Source organism: Pristis pectinata, chromosome 28, assembly GCF_009764475.1.
Source record: "Pristis pectinata isolate sPriPec2 chromosome 28, sPriPec2.1.pri, whole genome shotgun sequence".
NCBI lineage: Eukaryota > Metazoa > Chordata > Chondrichthyes > Rhinopristiformes > Pristidae > Pristis > Pristis pectinata.
Window position 1 is genome coordinate 6,129,106 of NC_067432.1, and position 23,838 is coordinate 6,152,943.

At 38.2% G+C, this 23,838-nt stretch overlaps 1 protein-coding gene across 4 annotated transcripts in view; it reads left to right on the top strand.

Annotated features, from left to right (window-relative positions):
* pias1b (protein inhibitor of activated STAT, 1b) overlaps positions 1-23,838 on the top strand; it is a 149,661-nt gene that overhangs the window by 110,612 nt on the left and 15,211 nt on the right. For all 4 annotated transcript variants that reach the window (XM_052040528.1, XM_052040529.1, XM_052040531.1 and 1 more), the window contains 7 exons: positions 1,307-1,391; positions 4,230-4,277; positions 5,288-5,378; positions 5,471-5,605; positions 9,630-9,735; positions 14,650-14,723; positions 17,111-17,271. In XM_052040528.1, coding sequence (XP_051896488.1) covers positions 1,307-1,391; positions 4,230-4,277; positions 5,288-5,378; positions 5,471-5,605; positions 9,630-9,735; positions 14,650-14,723; positions 17,111-17,271 — 700 coding nt within the window. The remainder of the gene's footprint in view (positions 1-1,306; positions 1,392-4,229; positions 4,278-5,287; positions 5,379-5,470; positions 5,606-9,629; positions 9,736-14,649; positions 14,724-17,110; positions 17,272-23,838) is intronic.

Below are 23,838 nucleotides of genomic sequence, written 5' to 3' on the forward strand. Positions count from 1 at the left end.
GTTTTTGATGAACCTTTCTGAAAATGAAGCTGGTCAATAGACATTATGCACAGTGAATTTTGAAGAAGCATCCCAGACACTCATACACACCGATCTGTTTTCTCTCTTCCACCTCCACCCTGCCAAGATAAAGCTTAAGATAGCAGGATGCTTAATTGAAGAACTCTCATAACTAATGACTGCAAATATCTTCCAGATGTTGCTATATTCCAGGATTGAATTTGTTGTGCTTTGATATTCAACAATGGATTCTGTGTTTTCATTTGGCTTGGGTATTATTTGTGACCAACTATGTGGACAACTGGCAAATTCATTGCTAATTCTAATCAAAATAACATACCATATAGTAGAAGCCAACATCTACAGAAAAGTGAACTGACTGAATACTGTAATTCATCTAAGTGATGTAGATGTACTTGGCATGGTTAGCACTTATTGTCCATCCTTAATTATGCCCTGAACTGTGCTGTAGGAACATTCTAAGCAATGATGAAGGGAAGGCAACATTTCCGGTTTGTGATGGTGTGAAAACTTGAACTTTGTTTAAAAGTGCCAGGGGTGAAAATAACTTAAATTCCTTACTGCTTTGCCAATTTACATTGCAAATTCAGTCCATTTGTATTGATTTTGTTGGGCATTTTTTCTCACCGGTATACTGTACTGACTGACTTTCACCCTGCCATGTGCTTATTACACTTAACTGCCTGCACGATGCACGTGCCATTGGTTTAGGAGATGCTGGCAAAGAAGTCTTGGTGAGTTTGCCACCAGAATTTTGGTAACAAGATGTGTACAACATGTTCCTCCTTTATTAGAACTGGAAGACCTAGCATTGTGCTTGCAAAATTTTTCTTCTAAACTGGATTATTATTTGGGAGGTTTTTTTGTGTTTTTAAAAGTGACAACAGGCGTGAAAGTAGAACCAAGCTGAGGAGGTCATTGAGGAGAGCAGGTGAATTGTACAGAACTACATTTTTGTAAAGGACCTTTGGTACACAGGTTCTAAAATCCATTGGCCCCATCGTAGCTGCAGAAGAGCATGAATTTCACAAATGTATAAATACAGCCGTTTTGTCTCAAGTAGAATGTTACTAGGATTGCCAATCTACCTTCTGTAAATTCATATTTTGCCAACAGTTATTTTGCAAGATATTATGTGGACCAGAAATGATTCTGAGGTGGGAGCAGATGAGTAAACAAACTAATATCACCAACTGCTGCATTTATCTCATTCAATCCCAGGCAATGTCCAGATATTTTTTTGAAAGTATATCAACTGTAAACTTGACCTTTTTGTCTACTTAAGCCTCAGATAATGGCCAGCGGTTTCAGGAGACTTGTTTTGCATTCGCACTGACACCACAACAAGTTCAACAGATTAGCAACTCAATGTAAGTAATCATTGTTCTTTTTACATAATTTTGTTTTGATGCATACAGTACTGTCAGAGTGGGAAAACTTGTGGCTGAACTAAATATGTTACAATTTAATGTTATCGACCAAATATTAAAAATATTTGTTTTATTATGTTAACTGCTTTTCTTATTCTAGGACTACATCTGGCCTCAGTGCCCTAGGAGTGGGAAGAAACAAAAATCATTGTCCAAGTTAAATGCAATTTTTGACTTAGGATAAATTTTAAGTGGCACTTTTATTTTAGACTCTCTTAGTTGCCTTAAACTATTTGAACTAAAATGATCAGTTTATGTATTATTTGCCACCTTAACCTAGTCATAGAGACCACACAAACACACACTGACTCAGTTGAGTTAGGCACACCTCAGTGTAAGAATAGGAGGAGCCTATTTAGCTCCTTGAGCCTGTACACTAATCAATGAGATAATGGTTTCAATCTTAGATTTAACATGAACAATTGACCTAACATCAACCGCTGTTTGCAAGAGTTCCAAATTTCTACCACCCCTGCACATTGCTTCCCAACTCCTGAGAGGCCTGGCTGCAATTTTTAGATGATGCCTTCTAGATCTAGAGGACTTCCAGCAAGGATAGTTTCTTTTCATTTGCCCTTTTATCTAATAGTTTGAAAGCTTTAATTAGATCAACATTAACTTTCTAAATTTCAGGTTATACAACCACAGTTTGTGTCATCACTTCCCTTGAATTAAACCTTGGAAACTTAATCGTTCTGGTAACTCTGTCCCTTCCCATGGTGTGAAGCCCAGAACTTCAACTATAGTCTACCAAACTATACTTCAACTACCGTCTAACAAAGTTTTGTATGCATGTAGCATAACATTTTCTCATACTCCACTAGCCCCCAATTAAAAAGGCCAGATTTCCATTAAGTTTTAAAATTTATTTTCTATACTTATTCGTGACACGTTAATGATCCATGTCCGTAGCACCCAAGTGTTCTTGAATCTCCATTGCTTCCAGGTTTTCACAATTTAATATACTTCAAGTTCAAAGGAAATGACATCTCAAATAATTACATTGAAATCCATTTACTGCATTTTTGCTTATTCACAACTTATTAATCTCATAATTTAATATTTCCATCCATGTTGCTTGTAACCACCTCTACTTTGATATAGTTGGCAAACTTAAGAACTTGTATCACATTTATAAAATGGCTATCATTCTTTCTTGTAAGGAGAGGGGAATTGTGGCTACATGTCTGTTATTATCAATCCCTCTCTCCCCTTCAATTGCTAGCATTAGTTTGCGTCTTCACATTGGCACTTCTGTGTGTTTAATATAAAACAGCTTTGCTTGAAGTTGAGTATCAGTCATTTCCAACCCCCCCCCCCCTCCCCCCCATACAGGAAAGAATGATTCACTACTTCATTTTTAAACTCTCCAATTTGTCAACATCTTAATCTGCAGGTGATTTAACCACATTTTACCCATTTGCAGTACAATCCCTTCTTCCAAGTGTTTTCTGGGTGAATTATTGCTGGGCTTTGGCCAAGGATCACATATAAACGTCTACTGTGGAGTTCTGAGCATATTGTAGCAAATGAGGCTTGACTGACCATCATATGTAACAGTAGTGGTACTTTATCTGCATTTAACTTTTAAGTAAATGACAAAACAATCTGGATATATTGCAAAAATACTAATTTTTGATTGATTTTTCATGGGTCTGATCTCTCTTCTGGGTTCAAACAGTTCTCAAGTGATGTATTGCCTTGGATTCAGTTACCTGCTTTGTAACTCCAAATGTTTGCAATTCTCCCATAACACTGAGGCAACTACCTATATTAAAAGATTTGAGCATTAACCAAGTAGTTACAACAAACTTGTATCATTCTTGCACTATCTCTGATAAGTATACTTTCTGTGATGCAAGAAAAGTTGAAGATAGTTTTCCAATACAGAATTGAAAATGAATGCTGTTCTTTAATTTGTAGGGCACAATTTGTTTTGATCTTAACTTTGAAATTTATAGATTAATATGGTGGCATAGTGCTCAAGTTACCGGAGTATCACCTAGGGGTCTAGAACACTTATCCAGGGTCATGAGTTCAAATTTTCCATGGCAGCTGAGGAATTTAAATTTAATTAAATTTGGAATTTATAAAATAAAACTAGTCTCTAACTGTAACCAAGAAACAAGCAGATTTGTATTTTTTAAAAATCATCTGATTAACCTGTGTCTTTCGGAGGAAAAAAATTGGCCATCTTTAAGATAGATGGTACATTGAAACACACAGTGAAATGCGTCTTTTTGCGTTACTGAGAATTTGCTGAGGGCAGCTCGCAAGTGTCGCCACTCTTCCGGCACCAACATAGCATGCCCACAACTTCCCAACCCATACGTCTTTGGAATTTGGGAGGAAACTGGAGCACCCAGAGGAAACCCACACAGACATAGGGAGAATGTACAACCTCCTTACAGACAGCGGCCGGACTTGAACCTGGGTCGCTGGCGCTGTAATACTGTTAGGCTAACTGCTACACTACTGTGCTGCCCCATCCATGTGTGGCTTATGTGTGACTACAGAGTCAACAATGTGGTTGACTCCTAAATGTTGCAGGAGCAAATAGTGATGAACAATGACATTGCCAGCAACATCTATATATAAACCTAGTGGTGTTACCACCTTTTTAATTGTTGTGTAGAAAATAGTTTGGCGTACAAAGCTTTCGGGAAATAGCTTCTGTAAATTGTTCCATTTCAATGGTCCTGAAGTATATTTACTATCTTGTATAATTTCATTTACAAATGTAAATTTGAAAGTGAAAAATGTTTCATTCTTATTTAGGGACATATCGGGGACCAAGTGTGACTTCACAGTACAGGTTCAGTTACGGTAAATGCATATTATCTATTTAAATTTTTAAAAATTTTACTTACAGCGTAGTAACAGGCCCTTCTGGCCCAACAAGTCCGCGCCGCCCATTTTAAACCCAAATTAACCTACCCGTACGTCTTTGCAATGTGGGAGGAAACCGGAGCACCCAGAGGAAACCCACGCAGACACGGGAGAACGTACAAACTCCTTACAGACAGCGACGGGGGTCAAACCCCGATCACTGGCGCTGTAATAGCGTCGCGCTAACCGCTACGCTACCGTGCCGCCCATACGCTACCGTGCTAGATTAGCTGGATTTCACTTGCTGTTCTGATGCTTTCTCCATCTTCCTTTCTCTTTTTCTGTTTTGGCTTTCCCAGTCTCTTCTATCTGCCCTGTTGAACTATTTTTAAGAAATATCTTAAATGAAATTGACAAAACATCTGTTATTAATTAATATATTTATTTAAAATAATATAAATCTAAAAGTTTTGATCCAATGCAAGTCATTAGTTCAGGAGCTTGGTAGCATTTGTAAAATTACTAGATCATAAATCTGTAGATCTTGAATAAAGCATGAGTTCAAATCCAAGGGCTATAACTGGGGGATTTGTATTCAGTTATTTAAATCTGTATATAAACCTGGTTTCTGTCATCATGACATGGAATCACTGGACTCTTGTAACAATCAATCTGGTCCATTAATCGTCTTCGGGAAGGGAATCTGTAGTCTTTAGCTGGCGTGGCCTATATGTGACTTCTGGCTTATAGCGGTGAAGGCTGCCTGGCCAGGCTAGGTCAAAATACAATGAGGAATGTCAATTAGATGGTGGGCTTGCTAGTGACAAATGAAACAATGGGAGAAAATATTATTTAACTTTAGCTAACATGTTATCCATGTGGAGAATGCTTTAGCTTCTGAATGCATTAGTAATGCAAACTATATCCATTGTTGATTAAAGAATGGATATTCAAAGTTGGTGATTACTGGAGATAATTTAAGTATTGTAACTCTTTTAATTTTCAAGGTTTTGTTTATCAGAAACGAGTTGTCCACAGGAAGATCATTTTCCCCCAAATCTATGTGTGAAAGTAAATGGAAAAACTTGTAACCTTCCAGTAAGTATTAAAGTTGTTAGTCTAATAAAACTTTTCTTGGTTTACCCTTTTGGGAAAACTAAGTGATTTTTTAAAAATATATTTCATCCCAGGGCTATCTACCACCAACCAAAAATGGTGTTGAACCAAAGCGACCCAGCCGACCGATCAACATTACCTCACTAGTCAGATTGTCCACGACGGTGCCGAACACTATTGTGGTTTCGTGGTCAGCAGAAATTGGAAGAGTAAGTTTTTCCAAATTCATCTTTTCAAATCAGTTATTTAAAGCAATATAATGCATGTGACCCAGATGCTGGGTTTAATATCAGTCAAAGGTAGGTTTCAGAAGCTTTGTTTAACTATAATCTGGCCCTTGTGCATTTCAGGCGTGCTCCTTGTCTTTAAATGTTAATCTCAGTTAAAACTTTAATCAGCATCGTTCTATAATTTAACAAAGCTACAAGGCACATCCAATCAGTTGCATTAAAAAGAATCTCCTAACACAATTTATATGGCTTGACTTCTAACTGGATTGTGCCTCAAGATTTGTTTTAATCTATAATAATAGTGAAGTACTAATGGTTCCTCATTTGTCTTGCATTCTGTGGCAATTGGAGAGTTCAGTGAATGGCATCAGAAAGTGTTTGGTTTTTTCCTCCTACTTTCTGACCAAAGGTTTGGTGGTTTTGTTTTTGCATCTTGAGTAAAGGGTTTGGCTAAATTTCAGTGCACCAAATATCTTTCTTGAATGATACAAGCAATGAAAAATCATTTATGTTTCATAATGTTGCTGATTTTTATAGGGGTGGAACTGCATGTGTAAATATTCCATGATGTGTAAGCTCTCCCATTTAATAATTGCATGACCCAACAGATAATTAAACAATGGATGGGGCTCTAGTTTCACTTACTGTGCTAAATGAGCTCAATTCTGCCAGAATAGCTGATGGGCTCTGAGGTCAGCCTCAGGATGGGGAAAGAAGTAATCTGCTTGAGTTGGATTTCTCTTAATATATGAAAACAGGTATAGAGGCAGTGTGAGCACGAGTGCCTGTTAACATTCTGCATTTAGGCTCGCTTTTGAAGGGTGTTTAATTGAGGTGCTCAGGATAGTTCAAACCTTGGAAGAACCTGACTCTAAACTACGGAGGAGTCAGTAGGCAAGGAAGGTAACTTGCAAGGATAACTATTGCTGTTATATAAACATCTGTAGAAAGCAAATATATATGCAAGTACAATGAAAGCAGCGTGGCAGCCTAATGGGTGGAACTTAACAATTTTCCTTGTTAATTCAAACAAGGTTAATCTGTAGATTTGGGAGAATGTGTACAGGCATGTTTCTAGAACAGGGACTTGGTGGCTCTTGTGCTGCACCTCATTTCAGTTCGTCAGGTGATCTACAGCCACAGGATCTGGTCTCCTTTTCTGCCATAACAAATGTATAGAATAAAGAGTAGAGGTGGCGATGTTTGGGTGGGAATATTACAAAATACAGCCAAAGGTTTTTTTGATGAGGGCAATTTGCAAGTTGTTTCTTATCTTTAAATGATGCCCAAGGTCCATTCACAATGTAATCTGTATTCCTCTATTATCATTTATTTTTGTAAAAAAACACTTTTTATTAAGTGTCGGCCCAAAATGCTTCGTGGAATTTTCCATGAAGGCCATGTAGTAAATGCAGTTTTATAGTGCAAATTCACCTTTCTTCGGATGAGGTATCTCTTGGAACTGGGCGCTTATTTTTGTGAGACATCTCCCTGAGAATTGTTCCATATCCTAGGTGCCCTATTTAAAATGTTGTTTTGGGAGCACCTTTAAATTTTGAAATGAGAAATATTTATTTCTACACAATCTGGTTTACTGTAGTTAATGAGAATTTCAGTGACTGTAGGCAGACCAGTTACTGGGCAGTAAGTCATGCATGGATTGCTTTGCTTCAGTCTTGTAATTGTTTCTATAAAAAAGCAAGTCCAAACTGGGACAGCATACTTTGTAACTCGGCACCATCTGTTAGAATTCTCAGATCATAACTTTGTTGACAGATGTGGTTGTAACAGTTTTTGGCATGTTCTATCTGTTCAAATGCATAATGGGGTAGAACTTTAACAGTAACACTGATTGTATCATAAGTGCTGTAAATCTCAGTGAAGCAAGATCAAAAGTTGTGTTTAATCATCCCCACCATGGTTTTCTCTGGCTAGATCTCTTAGCATAGGTATTAGTTCTGATGGGTTAGAATACAGCTTTTTTGCCACGTATGTAATATTTTTAGAGAAAGATGATCTAGTCGGAGAGAAATCTAAAATTTGGTTTGAGATTGAGACACAGTAGTTCAGAGGCTAAGTCAGCAAGCATCGCTCACTTTAAAAAAAATAATAATACATATTTTAACAAACTTCTATTTCCAGGCCCATATATTTCTTTTGTCACAAAAAAATGCAAATAGCAAATCAGTGCCTGATGAAGCACAGTATACTGCAAAATTCTCCCGATTTATTATGCATCGATTACTTGATGTCATATGGCTTTTAATTCAGGATCTTTGGGGAAAACTGATATTCCATCCCCCCTTCCCCCCCCATCAAATGTGATTAAACACTTATTGACTACATAAACTAATAGGCATAGGATTTGAATATGCATTCAACAAGTGTTATCTCTGTGGAATATGTTCACATCACAACTAAATTTGTAAACAATATTTACATGTCTGCAATATTATAGTCACACTGCATGGAAACAGACCTTCAACCCATCCAGTCTGCACCAACAATCAAGCATCCACTTCCATTAATTCCATTGTGTTCTCCCCACATTTCTACATAACCCTGAATCTTTCCTTCTCCATCCCTTCCTCGCCACACACTTGTACATTAGGGGGGCAATTTACTGTAGCCAATTAATCTACCAACCACTCATCTTTGTTATGTGGGAGGAAGCTTGTGTAATCTTATGGGGAACATGCAGTCTCCACAGAGGTGGCCGTGGAGGTCAGGATTGAACCTTGATCACAGTTCCAGTGAGACAGTGACTTTACTAGTTGTGCCACTGAGCCACCCAATACTGTTGCCCAAGGGTGGACATGAATATCCTCTTCTGACAAATCTGCAGTTCCTGCTTCTTACTGTAACAGTTCAAACGAGAGTTGCTGCCTGTGCTGAGTGTTTCCAACATTTTCTGTTTTTACTTCCACCTGTCTTTTGCTGTAGAAATAGGTTAAACATGTAGATTCATTTAGATCCAAATGCAAATTTGTTATGCATGCATTTTGAATGAAGTTCAAAAAAAAGCTGTTGATTTGTTTTTCTGAATCTTGATTTTTGCAAACTACAGACTATGCGTAGCATGAGACTTTGGGGTAGAGAGTCAGTCTGTTTGGCCTGAAGCAATGAATGTGGTGTGCCATGAATGTGTACTCAAGTTGTTGACTTGCTAATATTTATGTTGTAGATGGCATTTCAAGCAGCTAATTTACTTTTAACAGGCAGTGAGGTAATGAATCCTAGGCATATGTCACTATTTGTCAGGGGTGCCCCATATAAGGTTTACAAACCACTGTTCCAAATTAAGCGGTCTTAACTAAACAATTATTGAATCGAGTGGGATATTAATTTGAAGTGGTCTTGGCTTTTGCGTTTACTGACCATCTTGGAATAGGGGTTTGAGCGATCAATTGGGCCCTTGTCTTCTCACTACAGATTTTTTTTCCCACACATCACTGGTAGTGTTGTTTCCAGCGTACTCCTTCCTGAAGTAAAGACAAAACTCTGGAGTTTAGCGCAATGCTAGTTATAGTTGACCATTTCTTGAATGTAGAATGCTGGAAGGTGGTCTGATTCACAGTCAAGCCCAACTCTTCTCTCTCCTGCTGTCTGACGGGAGCCGTGGGGTAACAGGTAGAAGTAGAGATCATGACTATTATTTCCTCACCACCCACCGGATTAGGAATGACAAAGACATTTTGTAGTCCACTGATTGACAACTGGTATAAAATCAGAGACAAGGAATCATGTTTTGGCCATCTTTGTATTGTGTGGTTTAATGTGGCACACTGACCAGAAACCTTGGATATATTTATCCTGTAAAAACACTATCACATTTTCTGAGGGTATTCTGAAATTTTAATATATACATAATCCAGAAAACAAGTGCAAATTCCAAATTTTAATTAGTACAAAGAATCAGATTTGAGAGCTTGTAAGTAAATTGTTTAAATATTATCTAGTTAATTTGTGGTTGTAGTTGATGACCGTGCACCTTTTTTCACAGAGCTATTCCATGGCAGTTTACCTTGTAAAACAGTTGTCTTCTGCTGTGTTGCTTCAAAGACTACGAGCAAAAGGAATAAGGAACCCAGACCATTCCAGAGCATTAAGTAAGTGGAAGGATTGGCGAGTTAAATATTTGCGTGAGTAATCTGCCAGTGTCTTTGTGATTTAAAAAATCAATGCTACTGTGCAAAACTGTTCTTCCTGGTTAGTATTGATTTTAGCCATTCATAAAAGAATTTCATTTGAATCCACCCAATAGTATGCTGTTAATTTTGTGTTGAAAGCATATGTTTATTGTTGCCATGTAAGTAGGGCCTGTGTATCTTATTTTATCTCTTACCTCGCTAGTGGGTATAACCTTTCAGTTCCAATCCTGAAAGTATGATGGAGGATGTCTCTATAGGTTACAGTAGCCCACGACTGTCATTGATTTTCCTCCATGACTTAAACAATGAGTACCAGCAGGCTATTTGATAGCAAAGGGATGGATGGTGCTGCTGAAACAGATTCTGTTCATGTCTACTGTAGTCATGCACATCATCCAGTACAGTTCATGGTTCATACCTTTGAGAGCCCTAACTGGGTTTTCCTTAAAGCTACTGAGATGGGCTACTGACCCTCTGCAAACACTGCAGCCAAGTTTTCTTGCTGATGTATCAATACCTTAGACCATTGTGAACCATGTGATGCTCTGCCACAAAATTTGAACCATTTTACAAGGTTTTACTGAAGATCATTTCTGGAGAGCAGCCTATGGAAAGATGTCACATAGCTTAGCTTTTAGATATTTCAAATGGCAGATTTCTCCAGCATCCTTAAATGTGAAGTCATGTTGAATCATCAGCAATGAGGAACAAGACTTTTCATTTTGTTTAAAATGTTAGCCTTTGACATACTTCAGTTTCTTTCCACTTTGAGCTTCTCAATTGATTCTGCATGTGCCAGGTTTTATGCGAGTATTGCCAAATTGTTCAAGTGTAATTACAGCAGCTGAGCTCAATCCTGTCCTGTCCTTTTCCAATATTTAGAAATGCATTAAACAATTGGTTAATGATGGAAAGCTGACTGGTTTTTGTCCCGCTAGGCTAAAGAGTAGGTACAGTGTCAAGCTGAGATTGATTAACCAGTGCAGAATCTGGGACCTTTTTTTGATCTGAATTTTGCCTTGCCCTAGCTATCTGACAGGTTGGGTAAATTCATGGTTTTTAATCTCTGCTTGAATTTTTAAGGAGTTAAAACTTGAAATTATTGTTACTTGGTTTAGAAGCATGCTAATTTGAAAATGTTGCTTTTGTCGAAACATTTTCTAAATATGCAAGCTGCTATTTGGTTTTTTAAGTGTTTGTGTTAGGATGTGCCAAAATTGTATTTGTTCTTTAGCATTTAACTACTGTGCTGACTTTACAGTTGATGTTCCATTAAAATCTAGCTGCAGCAATTTTGGCGAAGCGCCTAAGTAGCAGCTAATTGATTGATCAAGCTAAGTGATTTCTGTTTACAGTACGTTTCAGCTATTCAAAGAGCTCAAAGCATTGTTGGATTAAGGTTGAAAATGAGCAACTAAAAGTAGCACAAATAACACCATTCTATATAGTGCTTTGCTGCGGGCCTATTCTCCAGCTTTCTAAATTAAAAAATTGTTTCTCAGAAATGAAGATTCTAGCTCAAAACTGATCAATGTAGCCAATGGGATCTCTTGATCTATTTTAGATGCAATTTGGTAAGTTTTTGATCTCAGCATTCTAAGCTCATCACAAAGTAGCTTCCACTGTGATGTCAGTTTTTAACTCTTGAAAGGAAGGATAGGATCCTTATAATTCTACAGTGCTTTTCACATCACTCTCAAAATGGTTTGAAGATCCTTAAAAGCTAACAAGTTACTTTTGAAGTGTAGTCATGGTTATAATTTGGTAAATGCAGCATCCAATTTGTACATAGCCAAATCCACAACCAACAATGTGATATTAGCCAGATTATCTAGGAGATGAATATTGGCAAGAGTAGAACACAGATAAGAGGATAATCAAATTGTGCAGAGTTGCCAGGATGAATGCTTTTAGTAAACTTAACCAATTTGTTTTTAAACCCCTTATCCTATGAATTAGTGAGTTCACTACTTTGATTACAAACATTAGTGTCTGCATTGAATGGACTCCCCCAGAGCCATTTAACTTGATCACTCTGAAAAGGCAAGCATTCCTCCTCTCTTTCCACACGATTGTGACCAACATCTTTCAAAACATGTTATAAGCAATTTCAGTATAAATGCTGAAAGCAGGTTGCCACCCAACTCTGGTTCTCTGTGGCAGTGAGCCCATCAAAAGGCAGCGTTCTTTGGTCTTAATTATTTTCCTCTTGAATGTGCTGGCTCATGATTGGTCACTATTTGTTAATGACAGGAACTACTCAAGGGGCCATCCTTGACACTCGAACCTTAATAGTCAGCGGTCACAGGCTGTTCACTCAGCTGCATCACAGCTGAATTGTATCCTGTTCTTTGGTTACCGTGATTGTGCGTTCTTGTAGGGGTTAGTGAAAGGTGAATAAGAACGGAGCCCTAACTTTCATTCTGTTAATAGAACAGGCTAAGTGAATTTTAGTGTACCTAGTTGTTTTCCTAACTGAGTGAGAAAGCTCTGAGAAGGCTCATTAAATCTTGAACTTTTTACATCAAGCAATGTCTTCCCCTGTTTGGTTTTAGAGAACAATGGTAAACTTAATCAAAGGTATAATTCTTAACTCAAAAGTGGAATTTATTGTCATATGCATGTATGCACAGGTGTAATGAAAAACTTGCAGCAGCATCACAAGAAAAACACAAATTAAACATTGTACAAAATAATATAAGAAAGAACACAATTAGTACAAAAAAAGTGCAAAGTGGTCATAGTGTTGCTATGCTGAGGTAGAGATAAGGATTGTGCCAGTTGGTTCAAGAACCAAATGATGGAAGGGAAGTAGCTGTTGTTGAACCTGGTGGTGTGGGACTTCAGACTTCTGTACCTCCTGCCCGATGGTAGCTGTGAGAAGATGGCATGGCCTGGATGGTGGGGATATTTGATGTTGAGTTCTTGAGGCAATGCCTCACGTAGGTACTTTTGATGGTGGGGAGGGATGTGCCCATGATGTATCATACCTCGCATCATTCACATCTCTTCAGAAATTCTTGACTTTTGCTGTATTTTGATTCTTCCTAAATTCATTCTAGGGTATTTTGACTCTATAGTTACATTTTTTCCTATTTATTTATGGGATATGGGGATTGTGAACTAGCCCAATATTTACCCCCATCCCTCCACATTTTTAAGTAGTGGTGAGTTTCCACCTTTCATTGCGAGAGTCTCTGAGACGACACCTTGTGCTGTAGGTGCCTTTTGTGGTCATGTGGCCAGCAAAAACCCCGGTGAACTTAAATGGCCTAGCAAATACCAGCAAGTTTGCATTAGGAATTCAGGAGCCAATATTGCCAGCAGGAGTCATAGCATAGTACAAAAGAAACTTAAAGTACTCTGACAACATCAAATAGTCTGCCTCCAGCTGTAATTTCTAATCCTCCTGCTTATTATAGTAAATGAAAGCTGATATAACCCATAATTAGTCTGCCATTTGTTGCTATAAATGGTGATTTTATTTTTTGGCACAACCTTTCAGAAGACCTGCACTTCTGGATAGGGTCCAAAAGTGAGAGGTCCTGTGTTGCTGCCTTTAGTTAACTAGAGCCAGTGCCAAAAGCGACTTTGACCAATAAGTAAGATCTGTGAGCACAACGGATATTGATGCTGCCACTACAGCTCCTGAATGGAATTTGAGCCCAGCTAATGAAACGCTTCTGCCTTAGGACAATTTGTTTAAAGGGTGAACTGGCTGATTTTTTTTTTTGCCCTGCCCCCACCCCTACCCGTTTCCCTCCCCCCCCCCCCTCCCCCCCCCCCCCACTCCGTGGTTCTCCTCCCCCTCTGTGGCATTCCCCCGCCGTGCCTTTGGATACCCCCCCCCCCCAGTAGAGGATGGGAATGATGTACAACTGATGTATTTGACCAAAAAAAATGACATGGTCTTAGCAGCTCCGTCTAGAATGCTGGGTGTGAAATTGTTGAGATGGTGGCTTTCAAGGACATAGTCAACTGTTCATTGGTAGTGCTGCTTTTATTTTCCCCTTCTGTCTTTTATAGAGTGTGGTAGACTTTGTACAGTGTAAGCTTTTTTTTTAAGGTCTGTTAAGGGAAAATGAGGGTGTGAGCAGAGAGTAAATCTTGTTCCAAGAGCTGTAATATGTAGAACTGATCTGTTGGAAGGAGAATTGCCCGCCACTTAGGTCACTCCTAGCCAGAAACTTCCCATTTCCTCTCAGCCCCACAGGGTTTTTTACTATGCAGGCAGATCATACACAGTGGTTTTATCGTGCCTTGATTTTTAACAGGAAGGGACAAAGGAGGAAATGTAGAGGAGATTCAGACATTAAGTAAATATTTATGTTCACACTTTCAGACTGTAGTGAAATAAAACAGTAAAAGTCAGCTGTTGTGCCTGTCAGCTGTATAATGGGTGTTTCTGATTGTATTAAAATAAAGCCTGTTTCCGTCACTGGCAGCCTGTGTGCTGCAGAGCACTAAACGATGCCAAATCAGAAAGTTCCATTGTTATGGGAAGTCAGACAGGATGACAGTGGCGGTGTGTTACATTTGGCCTCTGTGCTGCAGTCTGAGGAAGTACAAATAAAATCATAGGCATGATTATAATTACTCTGCAATAGCTCCATCTGTAAATTGTATGTATGTGGATGTCAGATAAGGATAGAATGGGGATTGTCTGTGATTACCCCAGAAGTTGGAAAGGCTACAACTGCAGTTTACTACCATAACAAGTACGTAAAGAATAGCTTTTGAGGAGGGTACTGAGGGTACCTATGGATCTGAGGTGAGGGGGAGGTTGTAATTTGTATAGTGTCTGTTTTATATTAAAATTAAACCTCGTCATCATAAGTAATGGGGAAAAAAATTCTTTTCTTCCACATGCAGTCAAAGAGAAATTAACAGCTGATCCTGATAGTGAAATCGCCACAACCAGTTTGCGGGTATCTCTGTTGTGTCCTGTGAGTACAACCACATCTGAATTATTAATGATTAAATTACCTTCTCCTCCTCTTGCAGTGTTTTTTTTAACTGTTTGGTGTCTGAACCACTGAAATTCAATTTTATTGATAATCAGTTCTAAATGAATGTAATTCATAGATTTGATAACTTATGGTGCAGCATGAATACTGATTTTGTGCTTAATGTTCTGAAAAGTTGTTAGTTTTTCAAAAAAAAATCAGTATGCTAGCCTAGACTGAACTCAGTTTGTGTACATTTTAGGTGCAATAAAAGTACAAAAGATGCAGATCCTGGTTTGTTGACTGTGTTCCACTTCGATTAATGTTAACTGATATAAGTTTTCTATGTAGCTATTATGCACACACTCTTCCAAATGAGTTGTAAAAATTTCATTTTTTCATCAATCAGCTATCCATGTCTAACAGTTGGTATTGGTATTATTTAAATAATCTTTTTCCTGGTTCCTCTGACTTTCCCCAAAGAATTACTTTTTCTTCAAATGTCTCCCCTCTGAGGTGGATGGCTCACAGGCAGCCCAAGAGCCTATTCTTCATGTGTTGATTTTGGTCACAGCTAATCCTGTGCTCACCTCTGGCATCCACTAATGTACACTTCCCAACAAGTAACACTGTGTAGTGGTTGAGAGCAGGAATTCACCACTAGAGAAACAAGTGCATTGGGGAAAGGAAGTCAAGCCAAGGGAGTAGACAATAATTGTCAGAGCACTGGGAAGTGTTGAGGAATGGAGAACATATGTCCACCTAAATAAGCCATTTGCGATATTTTTCTGTTCTAGCTGAAATGTAGAATATAAGGGCACGACCACCATGCTACAATTGTATAAAACTTCAGTTTGACCTCAGCTGGATACAGTTCTGGTTGCCACATTAAGGGAAGAATTTTCTAGAGAGGGCTTAGAGGAGAACTTACAAAGATTAGTTAAAAGGCTGGGATTGTTTTCTTTGCAACAAAGAATGCTGAGGGGAGGTTTCATAGAAGTTGAGTGGTATGGGCAGACCTTTTTTCCTTTATCAGAGAGATCAGTGAGGTGGGGAGGGGGGTAGAGACAGGAGAGGCATAGTTATAAGGTAATGATTGGGAGGAAGTAAGGAAAGATTAATTTCATTCAAAGAGCAGTGCTCTAGAACTTGCTGCCTGAAAGGTTGGTAAAGGCAGAAACCCTTATCACACTTCAGAAGTACCAGGATGGTCTATCGCCTACAAGGACATTTGCTGTGAACCGAGTTGTTCTGAATAACTACTTATAACTAGCATGTACATAATGGGTCAAATGTCCTTCCTTTCTATAACTATGATATTAATTACATCCATTCTTAAGAGCTTAAAATTAATGTTAGGGCACATGTTTGACATCTGCATTGACATATCAGATTTATTCATCGAATGCTTATTGGTTAAGGTACCCCATTTGCCTAATATGCTTCTTGGAAACTGGTTGGCTTTGAGCTTCTGAATCCCGATGCAAATAAAAACATGAATGTGCAGCAGATGAGAGAGCACCCTAGAGATAAGCTGATAAATTTGAGTGTTTTCAGATTGTCATGCAACAATATTGGTATTTAACAATTGAAAAACCTCTCGCCTTCAGAAGTGCACTATACTCTCAGCCATCCGACGTCCATGGGGAATGGGAGTTGCCAATAGCATGAATCTGCCGTTTGCATGAGAATGCCACAAAAGAAATTACTCTGTCACACACTAGTATTCTATGCATAAACCTTGAAATAAATTGCCAAACTAAACGTTTTCTCCTTACCCTTTTAAATAAGTCTTTACACTGCAATTCTATATTTTGAGGCTAAACAGTATGAATGTAAAACGCAGCAGAAATAAATCAAATTGAATGTCTGTACTCACCATCACATGGTGTCAGATCTTTAGAGGGTACTGCTGCTAATCCACCTACGACTGCACTGGCCTTGTGTATAAATGTTAATGAACTAAAAATGCCTTTTTACACTTAATTTGCGCAACTCTTGAAATAAAATCTTATCCAATATAGTGAGTAGATGAGAGAAATACAGTACAGTTTATGAGACGCAGTTGGAACTGACTGCCACTTGTAAACACACACGGGTTCGAGGGCAGGCTATGGTGTTGTATGCTGACAGGAGACGACACGTGAACAATGTCACATCAAACCCGGCATGCCAAATTCAGATATACGATTTTGAAAAAAAGTTATGAAATTTCTTAATTCCTGGCAGCTTTTAAGTTGGTTTTTGTTCATTTGATATTAAATCCCATATAAAATAAGTTCATTTCACTGGAATCCGTGAAGTTGAAGATATCCTTTATTAAAAGAAAGGTGATGATTGATGGTATTCTGGATAATTTGACCAAGAACCCATGTTTCTTTTTCCAGCTGGGCAAAATGCGTTTGACGATCCCATGTCGTGCTATAACCTGCTCGCATCTCCAGTGCTTTGATGCAACACTTTACATTCAGATGAATGAGAAAAAACCTACGTGGGTTTGTCCAGTGTGTGATAAGAAGGGTCCTTATGAACATCTAATTATTGATGGGTGAGCAAATGATACTGGAACTTCAATTTAAAAAGAAAATCATATCTTGCTTAACCGCTCCCTTCCTTGGATTTAAATATACTCGTGACCATGGTATTATTTTTGAGCAGTATTTGTATTGAAAACACTATTACATGAAAGCATTGAACATCTAAATCACCTTGGAGTGGGGAAAGTTAAGGGACTATGATCTGGATGGAAGATGGGGAAATATTTTACTGCATTTAAATGAAATCCACAAATTCTGAAAAATCGTGTAAATGTTAAGTCAGAAACAAAGCAAAAATTGGGAAATATGCAGTAGCCAGTATTTCCAACACTTTTGTTTCCAGATTTTCTGCATTCAAGTTGCTGTTTTTAATAGGAATGCTTTCTTCAGACACCCCCAGCATCCCAAATCAGTTATATGATGTCTAAATGTGTTCATATATTTCTCTGGCACCAGAGTTTCTTTACAATGCCAGGTCATGATAAAATGTTTTGTATAGTACAGTTTTCATCTTTTCTACATCTCTAAATTGTCTTTGAATATTATATAGTGTACCATGATTAAACAGACACCTGACATTTTCTAAACATGGTCTAAAAAGAGAACAATATTCGTTATAGGAAGAAACCTGTTGTCTTTGTAAACCAGATTTGAGTGGCTACATAAAAGACATTTCGTGGTGAGGTTAGCAATGAGGATGAACACAGGCTGCTTATTAGCCTAGTGGTAAATGTACTGCATGCACAAGGTGAGGAAGTGAGACCAGAAGCTCTGATTGTTCAATGCTTTTAGTTGATTTTGACCAGAATATATCTGTTGTGAAATGACAAATACCTTCTGCTCTTGGGTCAGAAGAGAGAAAAGTAATTTAGAATCCCCATGCCAATAATGACCTATTGGAAAGCAGCTTTTCTGACATTGAAACAGTCAAACTTGGCTATAATACAATCAACACTTCCTGTGTTTCTGTTACAAGCAGTCTCGAGCAAGTAATAGCAAGAGTTGCGTCTCCTTGGAGCCAAATTAGAAACTGGTTGAAAAATTGCACTGGGAGAGAAGAGGGTTAAAATAAATTCTTTCAATTTTGAGATGGAAGGTTAAGCAGTTTATCAGGTTATGTGTTAATTGTTTTTCTGTTTCACTCCCATTAGCTAGTTAAGTGCTGTTTTCACATAAGCTCTATTTAAGGCCTTCTGCACGTTCCCACTCCCTCTCCTTCACCACTGCCTTGAGCTTTTTATATCGTAACACTGCTTCAAGCTTAATTTACTCTTATTTAAAACCAGCTGACATCTGGTTTTTAAACAAATTATTTGGCAAAATATTTCCCTATTGCCCTTATTCTGCATGTGTGGTGGTGGGTGAGATCTATTGACTAAAAGTTTTCTGAAGGCCTCACATTGGATTTTGTTTAATCAGCCGCATGTTTGTGATGTTGGTATTTTGCTGTATCTAGTCACCTGACTGGCAAAAGTTACAATTGGCATTTGCTTGAAGCTCTTTGGTGTGGCATTTGGGTTTCTCTGCCTATCTAGTAATTGCTCTCCCTTTTAAAGAAAGGGTGGTCATATTGAGCCTTGAAGAAAGAAGAAAATTGGGGAAGGGAAAAAGACAGTGTGGAATGCAAGTTGAAAAAGATGCAAAAATTATTGAAGTAAGGGATCAGTAGATTAGAAAGGCAGTTGTCCATTAGACCTGACATTTTAGCAAAGTGCTGTTTTTGACTTGGTACTACAGGCTGAATAGCTCGTGACTTGCTCTTCTAATTGGAGGATGGCGCGGAAAAGAGAAGATGGTTTCTAGCGTTACACTGTGGTAAGGTGACGATGCTGGAAAATGTACTTGGTTTACTGGTTGGAGGTGGGCTTGATAAAAATTCATGGGTGCAAACTTGCAGTAAGTCGTAGACGTTCCCTTATGTCTTCATAGTTTTGATAGTACCAAGACCAAAGGTGCAGTGAAGGATACTTTGTTTTAAAATAAAATATGAAATCCGAACGTGAGATTTTTTGAGGAGACGGTGTTGGTCTTGGAAGTGGGTATGTTTTGGATTAAATAAAAGCTTTGTGGGAAAGAGGTCTTAGTGATGCTTGTTGCAAATGTATAACTGAAACATTATATAACTAAAACATTAGATTTCCAGACTGCTCATGTGGTCTGCATTATCCAAATTAACTGCCTGCAGCCAAAGTACTTTAAATTCTGTGAGATCAGTAGAATCTCAGTGCAGTGTTTTTCTGATTTGTGTATAGTTTGGATGACCTCTGCCTTTCAGTTTTCAAATCTACATTACACAGCTTGAAGATAATTATATGCAACACAACCAAATCAAAAATAACTTTTACCCATAATTTGGTGGTTAGTATAAAGCACTAATTCTATTCAGTCCACTGTTTTGTCATTTACGCTTTGGCTTTTTAAGTGTTGGCTGTTAGAGATTGCCTTAAGGTTTGCTTCACTTCTCAAGCTGGCTATGAATTGGGAGAATCATTCCCACCTTGGTTTATTGTTGCTTTTTGAGATTTTTATCCAGCAGATTGAAAATTTTTGTTTTTATATTGTGCTCTTGAATTAAATTCGGCCGTAAGCACATCATCTGGGTTGTGAGCAGAATCCGTTCCCGGACCGTGGACAAGCTAGCAAAAAGTGTTTATTTTGGATTTATATCACTTACAGGCATCAGTGTTAGCATATTTTGTGGAGTAATTTGTTGAAGTTTATAATGGCTTTATAATAGTCTCTATCTATTGAACACAGCAAGGTTAAAAAGATGGAAATTGCGGAATCCCTGATCACATGTTGGGGAGATATCTGCAGCTGGAATATGCTTTTTCCTGCTCCCTTTCTTCAAATAGAAAGTTATGGAAACAGTGATTCGGAGCAATTCACACCCAGACAAGTGTGAATTGATTAGAGAAAACCAGCCTGGATTCATTCAAGGAAATTGTCTAACCAGCTTGATAAAGACTTTTGATGTTATAGAGGGGTTTGATGAGGGAAATGGGGATTGATGTGGTGTAAATGGACTTAACACAAAAGGGGATTTGATTAATGACGGACCAGTATGAGGGACTTTAATGTCAAAGGGGCTGTGGCAGCATGGGTGAAAATTTAACCAAACAACAAGAAGCACAGGTCTCCCCTGGTTAGCAAACATTCACTTAACAAATCTGCACTAAGGGTTTTATTTAATGTAATTTGTTTGACATTTAACAAAGGCTTCCGTTGCTATGTGGAATTGTAGGGAACTTCTTTGGAGATTCTTTCAAACACAGGTTTAGTAATCCACTAATATTTAGCAGCCTTTCTGGTCGGTTAATGAGAGGGAGTCTGAAATAAACAAGCTCCATAGATTTTAAAATAGGAAATGCTCAAGCAACTGCATTCTGCCATCTGGCAGCAGTGGCCATTGGATGAATGATTAAGTTTCAGCTTGTCAAAACAAGCACGGTTTACATTTGATTTACTGCATCCTCACAGAGAGATGGTTAACCAGCTTCTGACTGACTTTACCGTCCTTAGCAACTAGTATTCTGCCACCAAAGTTAAGGAAGGTTCATAGCACCTCTTGCTTTATGAATTTTTGCAAACAAAAGGTTACAATGAAGGTGTTTAATATAATTTGTGATTTAACAAAGGTTTCAGTAACTACAGAGTAGGGAACCTCTTTGAAGACTCTTTCAAACACAGGTCTGTGAAACACACTAATATGGTTATTTTTTTAAAAAAATAGTAACCTGGCCTTCAGCTTTGTAAACCAAAGTATAGTTTCTATAATTCAGGCAAGATTGGTGGGCTTTGTTTAAGGTTGCAAATGAGCTAATTCTGCTGACAATGTTGAATGCTTTGTTAAATCCATAGCCAAAATGAGGTAGTCGGATTTAATCTCTGAACTTGATGCAGGGGAAATATCTCCTCTGTCATTGCTTGAGCAGCCCTGCATGCACGCTGTGATTCAGGATCGATGCTACTCACCAGCTGTTGTAGATGAGCCAGGATGACTCTTGGATTACGCACATCTTGTGGTAGCTCAGCATCAATCCAACATTTAAGTAGGAGATCAGAGTATTGTGGTAGTGGACTTCCTTTGCCACATTTAAGGATTTCCATGATATTCCATTTTATGTAGGAATTTTGCCACTTGATATTGATCCATTACTTCTGCTTATCTCTTCTATAGTGGGGTTTATACCTAACTCCTCCATGGCCCATAAAGTTGGTATTTAGTCCAGTGATTTGCTGGTGTTTTTTTTGAGTATAGCTTTGTATAGTGTTTGACTCAACAGTGCATGTTCTTCCATCAGTAATGGGATCCAGGACCCCAGGAAAATGTAGAACTGTTATCTCCCCTCGGAACATGGCCTACCTGGTAAATAAAAATGAAGCCAAGACTAAAGCAATGCTTTAACAAGCTGAAACCGAGTTACAGAGCAACCAAATGCTGCACAAATCAGTTTTCGATCGATCTTTGTGATATATACACAAACAGCCTCAGGGCCCACTGTCAGCGTTCCCCCTCTCAAATGGCATATTAATGAAGCCATCACAACTAATTAATTTGAAAAGATGTTTCTATTATATGGGTAAATGTATTAATTGTTCAGCAATGGCCAATTTGACAGTTTTACTCCTGCAAGCTGAGGGGTAAGTTTTGGAATGTTGGGAGAAGTTGGCAGATAGGTGCCAAAAAATGTTGCTTAGTATTTTGAAAAGAAGCACAATTCAATGCAAGTTCTATATTCCATTGTCATTGTAATTATGGCAGAAGCATACACCATTTTCCATTTGAGCTGTTTCTACATAACTGTTTACTTCAGCCACGAAGGTTGGCTTGCAATGTGAACATCTGGCCAGTTCCACCATGTGCCACAATTCAGCAGTGATGCATAACGATGCATATTGAAGATTCACATAATCAATCTTATATGTAATCTTAAACTTGTATTTAAAATATCATGTTTAATTTTTCCTGGAAATCGGTGAAGCCAGTGATGATGAGAATTCTGCTTTGACAGCCAAATCCAAAAATGGCAGCAGTTTGTTTGAGTAACCTGGCACGTATTTGTTTGCTGGAGGCACAAGGGAATACCTCTTCCCAAAGGTGGTCTTTCTAATCAATTGTTTATGCTAATGCCTGTGCCATAAGGCAAAGGACTCAGTGAATGAGATACACTGTGATTCAATTTACAAAATAATGTCAAAATAGTTTGCAATCTATTTTGAATTTTCTTTAAAGATAGGATTACATCAATAATTATTTTAATTGGAGGGGCTGACTATTCCAGTGGGGAAAAAGACATCAATGCACTTAATCCACTTAGTTATAGAAGTAGATTTTTGTCCTTTTCCTCTGACAGCTTGCTGCTCCCTTTATAATTAGCTAAAAATCAGTTCATTGTGCACTGGCAATGTGCACAAAAGAGAAGTTCACCAAATAGTAGTAGCATTATTGTTTACAAGTAATTTTAAAATCTACAGTTGCACAATGCAGTGGAAGGAATTTTGCAGCATTTAAAGCCCCAATAAACGTGAGGTAAGTAATAAAGTAGACTGTTGATATGAAGTTATAAGGAGTTCATTGGCACAACACGTTGAAAGGTATGACAGTGGATAGGGAATGTTTGGCATTTAAAGAAATAACACACCAGTCGTAAAAGAAATATGTTCCTTTAAGGTGCAAAAACCCACAAGGAAAAGTGGTTCATCCATGGCCAATGAGAGAAATTAGAGAATTAAATCAAAAGAAAAGGCTTATCAAGTCGCCAGAAATGTCATTAGATCTGAGAACTGGGAGCACTTTAGAACTTGGCAGAGGCAGACAAGAAATAAAGGTAGGATAGAATGTGAGATTAGACTGACAAGAAGCATACTCAGACTAATGAGAGCTTTTTATAGGTGTGTAAAAAGGGAAAGACTAGCAAGGGTAAATGTGGTCCCCATGTAGACAGATGACAGAATTTATAATGGGAAATAAGGAAATGGCAGAGGCATTGAAAGAGACTAGAAGATCTACATCCCATAGCCGTGTCTCTAAGAAGCCAGCTCTTTCAGTGGATGCTCTGATCGTCAACTTCCAAGGTTCTATGGATTCTGGAATTGTTTCTGTGGTTTGGAGGGTACCAAACGTGACCCCACTATTTAAGAAAGGAGGGATAAAGAAGGCAGCTATTGATCTGTTTGCCTAAAGTCTGTGGTAGGGAAAACGCTGGAATGAAGAACAATAGGATTGAACAGGGTCAGCATGGATTTATTATAAACTTTTTTTTTAATTTCACCTTTGGGGTTCTTTGAGGATGTGGATGTGACTAGTGGAATGGATAAAAAGGAAACAATGGATGTGGCTCATTTGGAATTTTTTTCTTTAAAGGTTTTCAGAAACATCCCTCACTGATGAACAAGGTTAAAGCATATGAAACTGAGAGAATTTGGTCATCGGACAAAAGAAACAAAATGTGGAAACAGATCCTTTTTAGGTCGACAGGCTGTGGGATGCTGAGAGAAGCCCCAGTTATTCACAATTTATATCAATGATTCGGCTGAGGGGAACAAATGCCAGCATACTTCCAAATTTGCTGCTA